General features: G+C 47.0%; 1 protein-coding gene across 3 annotated transcripts in view; it reads right to left on the reverse strand.

Annotated features, from left to right (window-relative positions):
• USP28 (ubiquitin specific peptidase 28) overlaps positions 1-14,907 on the reverse strand; it is a 230,216-nt gene that overhangs the window by 130,138 nt on the left and 85,171 nt on the right. For all 3 annotated transcript variants that reach the window (XM_063943189.1, XM_063943188.1, XM_063943190.1), the window contains exon 8: positions 9,252-9,325. In XM_063943189.1, coding sequence (XP_063799259.1) covers positions 9,252-9,325 — 74 coding nt within the window. The remainder of the gene's footprint in view (positions 1-9,251; positions 9,326-14,907) is intronic.

Here is a 14,907-nt window from a genome sequence, read left to right on the forward strand (position 1 = left end):
TAAATTAAGGAAAAAATTATATTCACTTTTAACATCTATATGTGGAGACATTAAAAAAACCTGCATCCTGGGAAGGCTATGCCCAGCCATTGATTGTGCGCAAAACTTTCCCGCAAAACTAGTGTCTTTTGACATAAAACGTTGAACTTGTAAAACTTGATGAAGATATGGATGGAGGACCAGATAACAGCCCAACTGAGCTGAATATACAGCAAATATATGCACTGCAAAAATTATGTGACAGTTCTCACTGAAGAAAATGACAAGGAACTGTCTAAACCAGGGCCGTAACTAGTGTGTGCGGAGTGTGCTCCGCACATAGCACTGCAGGGTAGGGGGCGCTGTTGGCAGCATCTGTCAATATCTAATTACTTTCACTGGCAACTTCACCCTCTTTTTGAAGCCCAGCATCTCCTGATCACCCCCATCTCCTAACCCCCCCACCCCCCCACCCCTCCTTTTGTCGCTAATACCTATACAGCATTCATGGACTTGACAGATTTTTGATGTTAGGTCGCACTGCCTTTTATTACATTTCTGGATGCTGATACGCCCGCGATTCGAACCTGTTGCCCATGACATTGCAGACACTCATTCATTGATCTGTCTGCCCTCGCATAGAAATCCAGAGAATTCCAAGCTGGAGAGTTTTAACTATTTGAATCTTACCTTGTACTTTGTGAAGGGATGATCAGCGTTACGGCAGGGAAGATCTATGTAGTATGTGGCTGCAAGGGATTGGATGTGTGGCTGCACACTGCATGTATCTGCTCGATTATGGTGCTGGTTATTTTTTTTATGGGGTAGAGGTAGCTTCATATAGTTAGAAATCTCATAAGTTTTATGCGGGATCAAGTTGCTGGGATGCAGCAAGTTGTGGATTTGAGTCCTGAGTGTGGCAGTATATTGAAATGTGTTATTTAATGAGAGGTATTGTGGCTGAATGGTGCAAGCTCTCCGGTTGAGTGCATGAATGTGGTATAAAGATGATTTGTGTCCAAATCCATTTTCTTGCAGTGTTCTGTAAATGTGTGTGTATAATGTGTGTGTGTGTATAATGTGTGTGTGTGTGTGTGTATATATATATATATATGTGTGTGTGTGTGTGTGTATATATATATGTGTGTGTGTGTGTGTGTGTGTGTGTGTGTGTGTGTGTGTGTGTGTGTGTGTGTGTGTGTGTGTGTGTGTGAAGGGGCATTATAGCATGGGCTGACTATGGGATCAATTTTGTCATGCCCCTTCCCCACGAGGCATGCGCCTTATCTACCTATTGGAAAAAATAAGATTTTACTTACCGATAAATCTATTTCTCGTAGTCCGTAGTGGATGCTGGGGACTCCGTCAGGACCATGGGGATTAGCGGCTCCGCAGGAGACAGGGCACAAAACTAAAGCTTTAGGATCAGGTGGTGTGTACTGGCTCCTCCCCCTATGACCCTCCTCCAAGCCTCAGTTAGGATACTGTGCCCGGACGAGCGTACACAATAAGGAAGGATATTGAATCCCGGGTAAGACTCATACCAGCCACACCAATCACACCGTATAACTTGTGATCTAAACCCAGTTAACAGTATGACAAACATAGGAGCCTCTGAACAGACGGCTCACAACAAATAACAACCCGATTTTTTTGTAACAATAACTATGTACAAGTATTGCAGACAATCCGCACTTGGGACGGGCGCACCGCATCCAATACGGACTACGAGAAATAGATTTATCGGTAAGTAAAATCTTATTTTCTCTGACGTCCTAAGTGGATGCTGGGGACTCCGTCAGGACCATGGGGATTATACCAAAGCTCCCAAACGGGCGGGAGAGTGCGGATGACTCTGCAGCACCGAATGAGAGAACTCCAGGTCCTCTTTAGCCAGGGTATCAAATTTGTAGAATTTTACAAACGTGTTCTCCCCCGACCACGTAGCTGCTCGGCAGAGTTGTAATGCCGAGACCCCTCGGGCAGCCGCCCAGGATGAGCCCACCTTCCTTGTGGAATGGGCCTTGACAGATTTAGGCTGTGGCAGGCCTGCCACAGAATGTGCAAGTTGAATTGTGCTACAAATCCAACGAGCAATCGTCTGCTTAGAAGCAGGAGCACCCAGCTTGTTGGGTGCATACAGTATAAACAGCGAGTCAGATTTTCTGACTCCAGCCGTCCTTGAAATGTATATTTTCAATGCCCTGACAACGTCCAGCAACTTGGAATCTTCCAAATCGCTAGTACCCGCAGGCACCACAATAGGCTGGTTCAGGTGAAACGCTGACACCACCTTAGGCAGAAACTGAGGACGCGTCCGCAGTTCTGCCCTGTCCGAATGGAAAATCAGATATGGGCTCTTATACGATAAAGCCGCCAATTCTGATACTCTCCTGGCTGAAGCCAGGGCCAGTAGCATGGTTACTTTCCATGTAAGATATTTCAAATCCACCGATTTGAGTGGCTCAAACCAATGGGATTTGAGAAAATCCAAAACTACATTCAGGTCCCACGGAGCCACTGGGGGCACAACCGGGGGCTGTATATGTAGTACTCCTTTTACAAAAGTCTGGACTTCAGGAACTGAAGCCAATTCTTTCTGGAAGAAAATCGACAGGGCCGAAATTTGAACCTTAATGGACCCCAATTTGAGGCCCATGGACAATCCTGTTTGCAGGAAATGTAGGAATCGACCCAGTTGAAATTCCTCCGTGGGGGCCTTCCTGGCCTCACACCACGCAACATATTTTCTCCAAATGCGGTGATAATGTTGTGCAGTCACCTCCTTCCTGGCTTTAACCAGTGTAGGAATGACCTCTTCTGGAATGCCTTTTTCCTTTAGAATTCGGCGTTCAACCGCCATGCCGTCAAACGCAGCCGCGGTAAGTCTTGGAATAGACACGGTCCCTGCTGAATCAGGTCCCGTCTTAGAGGTAGAGGCCACGGATTTTCCGTGAGCATCTCCTGAAGTTCCGGGTACCAAGTTCTTCTTGGCCAATCCGGAGCCACGAGTATCGTTCTTACTCCCCTTTGCCGTATAATTCTCAGTACTTTGGGTATGAGAGGCAGAGGAGGAAACACATACACTGACTGGTACACCCACGGTGTTACCAGAGCGTCCACAGCTATTGCCTGAGGGTCTCTTGACCTGGCGCAATACCTGTCCAGTTTTTTGTTGAGGCGAGACGCCATCATATCCACCTTTGGTTTTTCCCAACGGTTCACAATCATGTGGAAGACTTCTGGATGAAGTCCCCACTCTCCCGGGTGTAGATCGTGTCTGCTGAGGAAGTCTGCTTCCCAGTTGTCTACTCCCGGAATGAACACTGCTGACAGTGCTATCACATGATCTTCCGCCCAGCGAAGGATCCTTGCAGCTTCTGCCATTGCTCTCCTGCTTCTTGTGCCGCCCTGTCTGTTTACGTGGGCGACTGCCGTGATGTTGTCCGACTGGATCAACACCGGCTGACCCTGAAGCAGGGGTTTTGCCAGGCTTAGAGCATTGTAAATTGCTCTTAGCTCCAGTATATTTATATGAAGACATCTCCAGGCTTGACCATACTCCCTGGAAGTTTCTTCCCTGTGTGACCGCTCCCCAGCCTCTCAGACTGGCATCCGTGGTCACCAGGACCCAGTCCTGTATGCCGAATCTGCGGCCCTCTAACAGATGAGCACTCTGCAACCACCACAGAAGAGACACCCTTGTCCGTGGCGATAAGGTTATCCGCTGATGCATCTGTAGATGCGATCCGGACCATTTGTCCAGCAGATCCCACTGAAAAGTTCGTGCGTGGAATCTGCCGAATGGAATTGTTTCGTAAGAAGCCACCATCTTTCCCAGGACTCTTGTGCATTGATGCACAGACACTTTTCCTGGTTTTAGGAGGTTCCTGACAAGTTCGGATAACTCCTTGGCTTTCTCCTCCGGAAGAAACACCTTTTTCTGAACCGTGTCCAGAATCATTCCCAGGAACAGCAGACGTGTTGTCGGGGTCAACTGAGATTTTGGAAAATTCAGAATCCACCCGTGTTGTTGCAGCACTACTTGGGTTAGTGCTACTCCGTCCTGCAGCTGTTCTCTGGACCTTGCCCTTATCAGGAGATCGTCCAAGTAAGGGATAATTAATACGCCTCTTCTTCGCAGAAGAATCATTATTTCGGCCATTACCTTGGTAAAGACCCGAGGTGCCGTGGACAATCCAAACGGCGTCTGAAACTGATAATGACAGTATTGCACCACGAACCTGAGGTACCCTTGATGTGAAGGGCAAATTGGGACATGCAGGTAAGCATCCTTTATGTCCAGGGACACCATAAAGTCCCCTTCTTCCAGATTCGCTATCACTGCTCTGAGTGATTCCATCTTGAACTTGAATTTTTGTATGTACAGGTTCAAAGATTTCAGATTTAGAATAGGTCTTACCGAGCCGTCCGGCTTCGGTACCACAAATAGCGTGGAGTAATACCCCTTTCCCTGTTGTAGGAGGGGTACCTTGACTATCACCTGCTGAGAAAACAGCTTGTGAATGGCTTCCAATACCGTCGCCCTGTCTGAGGGAGACGTTGGCAAAGCAGACTTTAGGAACCGGCGAGGGGGAGACTTCTCGAATTCCAACCTGTAACCCTGAGATACTACCTGCAGGATCCAAGGGTCCACCTGTGAGCAAGCCCACTGTGCGCTGAAATTCCTGAGTCGACCCCCCACCGCTCCTGAGTCCGCTTGTACAGCCCCAGCGTCATGCTGAGGGCTTTGCAGAACCCTGGGAGGGCTTCTGTTCCTGGGCAGGGGCTGCTTGCTGCCCTCTCTTACCCCTTCCTCTGCCCCGGGGCAGATATAACTGTCCTTTTGCCCTCTTGTTCTTATAGGACCGAAAGGACTGCGGCTGAAAAGACGGTGTCTTTTTCTGTTGGGAGGGGGTCTGAGGTAAAAAGGTGGATTTTCCGGCAGTTGCCGTGGCCACCAGATCCGATAGACCTACGCCAAATAATTCTTCCCCTTTATACGGCAATACTTCCATATGTCGTTTGGAATCCGCATCACCTGACCACTGTCGCGTCCATAAACTTCTTCTGGCAGATATGGACATCGCACTTACTCTCGATGCCAGAGTGCAAATATCCCTCTGAGCATCTCGCATATAAAGAAAAGCATCCTTTAATTGCTCTATAGTCAATAAAATACTGTCCCTATCCAGGGTATCAATATTTTCAGTCAGGGAATCCGACCAGACCACCCCAGCACTGCACATCCAGGCTGAGGCGATGGCTGGTCGCAGTATAACACCAGTATGTGTGTATATACTCTTTAGGGTAGTTTCCAGCATCCTATCAGCTGGATCCTTGAGGGCGGCCGTATCAGGAGACGGTAACGCCACTTGTTTTGATAAGCGTGTGAGCGCCTTATCCACCCTAGGGGGTGTTTCCCAGCGCGCCCTAACCTCTGGCGGGAAAGGGTATAATGCCAATAACTTTTTTGAAATTAGCACTTTTCTATCTGGGTTAACCCACGCTTCATCACATACATCATTCAATTCCTCTGATTCAGGAAAAACTACAGGTAGTTTTTTCACCCCCCACATAATACCCCTTTTTGTGGTACTTGCAGTATCAGAGATATGCAAAGCCTCCTTCATTGCCGTGATCATATAACGTGTGGCTCTACTTGAAAATACGTTTGTTTCTTCACCATCGACACTAGATTCAGTGTCCGTGTCTGGGTCTGTGTCGACCGACTGAGGTAAAGGGCGTTTTACAGCCCCTGACGGTGTCTGAGACGCCTGGGCAGGTACCAACTGGTTTTCCGGCCGTTTCATGTCGTCAACTGATTTTTGTAATGTGCTGACATTATCACGTAATTCCATAAACAAAGCCATCCATTCCGGGGTCGACTCCCTGGGGGGTGACATCACCATTACCGGCAATTGCTCTGCCTCCACACCAACATCGTCCTCATACATGTCGACACACACGTACCGACACAGCAGACACACAGGGAATGCTCTTATCGAAGACAGGACCCCACTAGCCCATTGGGGAGACAGAGGGAGAGTTTGCCAGCACACACCCAAGCGCTATAATATATATGGGAACAACCTTATATAAGTGTTGTATCCTTATAGCAGCTTAAATATATAAAATATCGCCATAAAAAGTGCCCCCCCTCTCTGTTTTACCCTGTTTCTGTAGTGCAGTGCAGGGGAGAGTCCTGGGAGCCTTCCTCACAGCGGAGCTGAGCAGGAAAATGGCGCTGTGTGCTGAGGAGAATAAGCCCCGCCCCCTATTCCGGCGGGCTTTTCTCCCGTAGTTTGTAATATCTGGCAGGGGTTAAATACATCCATATAGCCTCAAGGGCTATATGTGATGTATTTTTTAGCCATAAAAGGTATTTACATTGCTGCCCAGGGCGCCCCCAGCAGCGCCCTGCACCCTCCGTGACCGTTGGTGAGAAGTGTGTGACAAACAATGGCGCACAGCTGCAGTGCTGTGCGCTACCTTCAAGAAGACTGAAGAGCCTTCTGCCGCCGGTTTCTGGACCTTCAATCTTCAGCATCTGCAAGGGGGGTCGGCGGCGCGGCTCCGGGACGAACCCCAGGGTGAGACCTGTGTTCCGACTCCCTCTGGAGCTAATGGTGTCCAGTAGCCTAAGAAGCCAATCCATCCTGCACGCAGGTGAGTTGAACTTCTCTCCCCTAAGTCCCTCGAAGCAGTGAGCCTGTTGCCAGCAGGACTCACTGAAAATAATAAACCTAAAAACTTTTTCTAAGCAGCTCCTTAAGAGAGCCACCTAGATTGCACCCTGCTCGGACGGGCACAAAAACCTAACTGAGGCTTGGAGGAGGGTCATAGGGGGAGGAGCCAGTACACACCACCTGATCCTAAAGCTTTAGTTTTGTGCCCTGTCTCCTGCGGAGCCGCTAATCCCCATGGTCCTGACGGAGTCCCCAGCATCCACTTAGGACGTCAGAGAAATAGGGGGTGGGGGCAATTGGGCACCACTTCACTTTCTAGCACAAGTCACCAAAAAGTAGAGTTATGGATCTGGACTTAACCACAGACATAGCAGTAATCAATTATATACAATGTGACGGAATACAAACAGAATCAGACAGATACTGAGGATTACTAGTCTTACAAGCTCTGCAATAACCCGGAAAACGGCAAAAAATTCTGGGAGCTTGAAGAGGTTGCAGCTACCCTGAAGATGTTAGGCGAGAGTCAGACTCTGCAAAGAAAAAGCCTTCTGGAGAGGAGATTACATTGCTAGTGATTTCTAAGGTATTCCACTGACTGGCACACTTGAGTTTGACTCTCCTCCATGACAGGAGTCTAGCCCATGTTTCCATTCAGGACTGCACCACCTCTCAGTCCTGACCAGAAGACAGATGCCACATAGTTCCTCTCTACCTCCACAGAATGGGTTACCAACGAAAACCCGGGAGTCCAGGAATAAAAAAAGACCTGCGGGCTGCAGAACAGCAGTAAGTAGCACCGGAGTCTACACTCTCTTGAAGTAGCAGCGATAGCACTGATATGTTAATGCTGCATTAGGACTCCAAGCTGAATCATAGGATACAGCATTGGATCATCTACAACACTACAGGAAATCTCCTCCAGTGGAGATCCTAGCCTCATCACTCCCACGTAACTGCATGAAACGCCTCCGTTTTGGAAAACGGAGGGCGTTCCTGCCCCTCCCCATTCCCAAACAGCAGCAGACTCTCAATCACTGACGGTCTGCTGCCAATCTGCATCAGACATCGCAGACCTGTTCTGAAAATGTGCTGTCCCAGGCATCTGCAGATGCGCATGGTACCAAGCATCAGTACTTTGCGACATCTGCCGCACCTCCAACCAATATGAATTAGGCTCCCTGTGTCTGTGTTCAACAGAACGCCGTTAGCGCCCTCTACTTTGGATGAAAGAGCCTATATGGATTTTGCTGTGAGTTATATACTCTGCTGGCACACAGGGACTATGCTTTTCTCTAATCCAAGAGAAAATAATGTTATAATGCTGCCAGCTTGTAAAATGTTGATATCCTCCCTATAATTCATTTATTCCAGAAACACAAACCAATTTATATGTAATTCAATTTGAGGAAGCACGTTGTAACAGTATAAGGTCTCCAAATTAAGCTACGTTAGAGATGCAAGACAGTCTGGACAAAATGTAGAGTGCTTTGAAGTAACTCCAGGTCTCTTATACCCGCTCTCATTCTAGGTTGCGAGCACTTATTAGCATCCTCACTAGCAGAGGTGGACAATCTATTTTTAACTCAAGACCCCAAGTGTCAATGTGCTATTCCGACCAAAACTAAGCTTCTCTGGATGTCAGACAAATAGGGGAGCCATGAAAGCAGATTATAAGACCCCAAATGAAGTACCGATTCATAGATTCAGCAGCTCTGGTTTAAACCATTCCAATATGTTCTGTAGTGTACTTATGCAGTATGTGATGATATCTGACAACTGGTGCATCTGAACTATAGGTCACCTACACTTTCCTTTTTGCACCAGTTTCCATGTCACACATTGTGCTTTCGCCTTACACTTAGTAGTTCTCATCTTGGGGTACTAGCATCCCTATGGGGTAGTCTATGTGATGTTCACGTGTACTGAAGAAATATACTGTAATGCCGAAGTGTGGACACGAGAGGTGCAGTCTTTAAATTAGGATAATTATACACAGGGAAAGTTGTGTCCAAGGATTCTCTACCCGAATACATCACAGAAGGACCGGCAGAACACAATATGACATGACCATGGTGTTTCCTGCATAAGAGATTATCTGGATTTAGTGTCCAGATCATTTCTGACACAAAGTGTCTAATCTTACAACTCAGGACTATGACATCAGCCTAAGATATTACATGCTAGTAGGATTTATCAGTAGATGCTAAATTAATTGCAAGATCTAACCGACCAGTGCTACTGTATGTCAGATATGACTTTATAAACAGAGTGTCTAGCTAGTTTTGTGAACAGGAGATAAGGGAAACCATGAAAACCAACATTTTTGGCTTATGTCATTATGGGGCAGATGTATTAAGCCAGGAGAAGTGATAAAGCAGTGATAAGTGCGAGGTGATAACGCACCAGCCTATCAGCTGCAATATGTAAACTGATAGTTAAGAGTTGATTGGCTGGTGCGTTATCACCTTGCACTTATCACTGCTCCAGGCTTAATACATCTGCCCCTATGTACTTGGGTTACCTTATTCTGTATTCATGCCATTGCAACAGCTGACCGTTTGTAGAGCACAAATCACTTACTCTCCATTTACAGCCATTTGGAAAGCATCTTCCAGCCAATCCAATAACTTGTGTGTAAACTCGCTGACATCTTGCTAGTAAGTAGAAACACAACATTAGTTCTTCAATCATTATGAGCTGTGCCATGCAATACGGCTTCTATGCACCATGACAATGTAGTTAAGTAAATATATTTTCCATTGACCTCAGCTACATGCAGAGCCATGAACATCATCAGCATTTCAATTAGGTGACACAGAAAAACTTTCCAAACAGCTGCTGTGTCACAGTTATAATAAGAAGCCAGAAGGACAGACATCTCAGGGTGCCGTGTCATAACAGCATGAAAAGCATACAATAAAAAAAAACAAAAAAAAAACACAGAAGTGGCTGCACGGTGGCACAGTGATTAGCATTGCTAGCATAGGCACTATTCCAAATAGATCACGAACTGTATGGACTTTGTATGTTCTGCCCACATTTGCGTGCGGTTACCCCACAGTCCAAACACATACTGGTAAGCTAATCGGCTGCTGATAAAAAAAAGTTTGAGTACAAAAAGAATTTAGATTGTAATACCACTTTTCCATTGAAAAAAGCATGGTCCGACCCATGTAATTGGACACAGATTTCAAGCAATGTCACAGCGGCTTGAAACCAGACTGGACCCCAGGTTATTGCTGGGGCTTCACTTTGTCAGAGCTTGAAGATGACAACATCTCCAAGTGTAGGTGAGCTGGTTCTCCATAGGATTTTAATGGGACTAGAGTAGGATGACCCGGGTCACTTGTTTACACTGTACTCCTACCCGGGTCTGACCCGAGTAGCTAATCAGGTCGTATTCCCGGGTAACTGGACCAGAGTTATTTTTCAGGGACTCTTTTCCACTGAGTAGCTACAGGGTTGACCCAGCAATAACCTGGAAAAGGGGTATCAGATGCAATGCGGCAGAAACTTGGATGAATAATTAAATATTATCTGCATAATATGGTTGCACTATTTCAATAATAATAATAAAAACAATAATAATAAAAACAATAACAATAAAAACAATAACAACAACAATATACAGGAAGAATGTGTCTATTAAGCAATGGACGGAGAAAATAGGATTTTAATTACCTACCAGTAAATCCTTTTCTCGTAGTCCATAAGGGATATTGGGGAATTAGTATGATGGGGTATAGACGGGCTCCAAAGAAGCCGGTTCACTTAAAATTTCTTCAACTGTGTGCTGGCTCCTCCCCTCTATGCCCCCTCCCACAAGCAGTTATAGGTAAAATAGAGACTGAAGGAGAAAAGAAATACTTGAAAGAAGGAATATAACAATGAGTGGTGAGATTCACACACCAGCACACCAAGAACATAAATGACCAGCAATGGCTGGTAACAAAACAGCAACAGCTGAACAGGTAACCATATAAGAGATAACATGCAGAAAAGTCAACGCACTGAAGCGGGTGCCCAATATCCCTTATGGACTATGGGAAAAGGATTTACTGGTAGGTAATTAAAATCCTATTTTTCTCTAGCATCCATAAGGGATATTGGGGAATTAGTATGATGTTGACGTCCCAAAGCTTCCAGAACGGGCAGGAATGTGCAGAGACGTCTGCAGCACCGCCTGCCCAAACTGGGAATCCTCTTTGGCCAGGGTATCAAACCTGTAGAACCTCATAAAGGTGTTCTTCCCCGACCAGGTAGCAGCTCGGCCGAGACTCCATGGACAGCCGACCAGGAAGACCCCACCGATCTTGCAGAGTGGGTCATCAGAGACTGTGGAACAGGTAAGGCTGCCGACACATAGGCCTGTTGGATAGTCAGCCTAATCCAACGAGCAATGGACTGCTTAGAAGCAGGGCAACCCTTTTTCTGCGCATCATAAAGCACAAACAGGGAATCCGTCTTTCTGAACCGAGCCATTTTCTTGACGTAGATCTTCAAGGCTCGAACAGCATCCAACGACTCCGGAGGGGCAGAAGTGCCAGATACTGACGGAACCACAGTAGGTTGGTTTAAGTGGAACGCAGAAACAACCTTCGGCAGGAACTGCTGCCTAGTCCGGAGCTCTGCTCGGTCTTCATAAAAGACCAAGTATGGAATTTTACACGATAAGGCCCCCAATTCTGAGACACGCCTAGCAGAAGCCAGGTACAATAACATCACAGTCTTCGACGTGAAGTACTTGTCTTCTACCGTCATCAGAGGTTCAAACCAGGAGGACCATAGAAATTCCAACACTACATTCATATCCCAGGGTGCCGTGGGCGTCACAAAAGGAGATTGTATGTGAAGTACCCCTTTCAAGAAGGTCTGAACTTCTGGCAACATTGCCAATTTCTTCTGGAAGAAAATTGAGAGAGCTGAAATCTGGACCTTAATGGAACCCAGACGCAACCCCTTATCCACACCAGCCTGCAGGAAATGGAGGAAACGTCCCAAGTGGAACTCCACAGGTGGATATGTGCATTCCTCGCACCAAGAGACATATCTCCTCCAGATAAGATGATAGTGTTTTGACGTAACAGGTTTCCTGGCCTGAACCATGGTAGCAATAACCTTTTTGGAAAGGCCCTTGTGAGCTAGGATGTTCCGCTCAACCTCCATGCCATCAAACAAAGCTGCCGTAAGTCCGTGTAGACGAACGGTCCTTGTTGAAGAAGATCTCTTCTCAGTGGCAGAGGCCAAGGGTCTTCGACGTATATGTCCAGAAGATCTGCGTACCATGCCCTCAAGGGCCAATCCGGGGCAATCAAATGCCTGGACTCCTTGATTCCTGATTCGCTTGAGCACCCTTGAGAGCAATGGAATCGGAGGAAACAGGTAGACCAGCCGGTAAGGCCAAGGCGACGTCAGTGCATCTACTGCCCTCACCTGAGGGTCGCTAGTTCGTGAGCAATACCAACTAAGCTTCTTGTTGAGTCGAGAAGCCATCATGTCTATTTGTGTGCAGCCCCACCGGTCGATGATCTGCTGTAACACCTGATGGTGAAGCCCCCACTCTCCCGGGTGGAGATCATGACGACTCAGGATGTCCACTTCCCAGTAGTCTACTCCCGGAATGAAGATAGCGGACATTGCTCTTGCATTTCGTTCTGCCCAGAGGAGTATCTTTGACACATCTTGCATGCAGGCTCTGCTTATTGTCCCTCCTTGTCGACTGATGTACGCTACTGCCGTGGCATTGTCTGACTGCACTTGGATCACGTGATCCCAGAGTAGAGGAGAGGCCTGAAGCAGAGCATTGTAGAGTGCCCGAAGTTCCAGATTGTTGATCGGAAGGAGGGCTTCGTGGGCTGACCACCTGCCATGGAACTGAGCCCCCTGGGTGACAGTTCCCAATCCTCTCAGACTCGCTCCGTCGTGAGGAGGACCCAATCCTGAATCCCGAAACTTCACCCTTCCAGTAGGCTGGAGGACTGCAGCCACCACAGGAGGGAAATCCTGGCCTGAGGTGCCAACCATATTATCCAGAGCATCTGAAGATGTGATCCGGTCCACTTACTCAGTAGATCCAACTGAAATGTTCTGACATGAAACCTCCCATACTGGATCACCTCATACGAGGCTACCATCTTTCCCAACAATCTTATGCAAAGATGGATGGATATTTGAGTAGGCCGGAGAACCATGCGGACTATCTCCTGAAGTGTTCTCGCTTTGTCCTCTGGAAGAAACACTTTCTGGGCCACAGTATCCAGCAACATTCTCAGGAACAGGAGCCGCTGAGTTGGCTCCAGGTGGGACTTCTGTCACACCATGGGTGGATCCTCAATTTACAGAAGTTGGATAGTGCGGTTTATATGGAGCAATAAAAGCTCCCTGGATCTCGCTTTTATCAAGAGATCGTCCAGATAAGGGACAATATTCACCCCCTGGACCCGGAGTTGGAACATCATCTCCGCCATCACCTTCGTCAACACCCTCGGAGGTGTGGACAGGCCAAAGGGTAGCGCCTGGAATTGGTAGCGATCATTCAGCAGGGCAAACCTCAGGTAAGCCTGGTGAGGTGAGCAAATCGGGATATGGAGATAGGCGTATTTTATATCCAGGGAAACCATAAACTCCTGTTCTTCCAGGCCCGCAATCACTGTTCGCAAGGATTCCATCTTGAACTTGAAAACCATTAGGTAAGGGTTCAAGGATTTTAGATTCAAAATGGGCCTTACCGAAACGTCCGGTTTCAGTACCACGAACAGATTTAAGTAGTAACCCTTTTACCGTTATTGCAGTGGCACTGGAACAATGACTTGGGACTGGACCAATTTTAGGATGGCCTGTAGCAGCGTAACACGTGTATCCTCTAAAGCTGGTAAGCTTGATTTGAAAAAATCATTGGGGAGGCGCGCTGTTGAACTCCAGCTTGAAGCTATGAAATATAAGGTCCTTTACCCAGGTATCCTGGCAGGAGCTTTCGCAGATGCGGCTGAATTGATGCAGCCGAGCTCCCACCTCGAGATCCCCTCGGGGTGGGTGGGCACCGTCATGCTGAGGCCTTAGTGGAAGCTGAACTAGTGCTCTCCTGAGAACCTGCGATTGCTGGTTCTCTTGTCTTACCTCTGGTGCCTCTAGCCGCATTGGAGGCACCTCTGGCCCTAGATCTAAATCTGTTACACCGAAAGGACTTGGTAGACGGCGACGGGTAGGAACGTCTAGCCGGCGGGACCCCAGAGGGGAGAAACATGGATTTCCCGAAGTAACTTTAGAAATCCAAGTATCCAATTCCACCCCGAAGAGCCAATCCCCTGAAAAATGGAGAGACACTGCACTGCGCATGGACTATGCATCCGCTATCCAATGACGCAACCACAAAGCTCTGCGCACCGATACTGCCATAGCGGTGGTCCTAGCATTAATATTGTCCATCTCCTTGAGAGAGTCACACAGGACGCTTGCAGTGTCCCGAATGTGCTTTAGGAGAGTCATCCAGCAATCTGCTATGACCGGTCTTTGTGATATACCTGCTGCTGTGTAGATAGACTAAAGTGTAGTCTCTATTTTTCTATCCCCAGGGTCCTTTATGGTAGAGGAGCACGGAACTGGCAGTACCGCCTTTTTAGATAGGCGTCAACAGCCGGGGGTTCTTTCCAGATTTTCCTGCCTTCAGGAGCAAATGGGAAAGTGTGCAAAAACCGTCTTGACACTTGGTATTTATGTGGATTTTTCCATGACAACTTAAACGGGTGTGGTATAGCAGTCCTATTGTCATTTTACCGACATTCATTAGTCCGATAGTGCTTGTCAGACACTGGAGGCTTCCTGTCAAATAATAGTTAGACATTAATCATACTTCGACACCGATAAGTTAGACAATGTAATTAATCAGACATATAAAAGATAGACAGCGTATACATAGACAAAAAAAACTCAGATACGTATTATATAGAAACTGTTGAAGACCGACATTGAATACATAGACACCTGAAATTCCGACAGGGCATTTATGAGACAACAAGTAGACCGACACAAACATAACACCGACAACGAATACATAGACATTTAAGAGATAGACAGCTCATACATAGACAGTTAATAGACCGACGGCGAATCCATAAACAAATAAAGAGACAGAAATTTCCTCATTCAGACATTAATAAGACCGACACACAAAAGACAGACAACTCATATAGAGACAGTTAAAAGTCCGACAGGACATAAATCAGACATTAAGAATACC

This window comes from Pseudophryne corroboree, chromosome 10 (assembly GCF_028390025.1).
Source record: "Pseudophryne corroboree isolate aPseCor3 chromosome 10, aPseCor3.hap2, whole genome shotgun sequence".
In the NCBI taxonomy this organism is placed as follows: Eukaryota; Metazoa; Chordata; class Amphibia; order Anura; family Myobatrachidae; genus Pseudophryne; species Pseudophryne corroboree.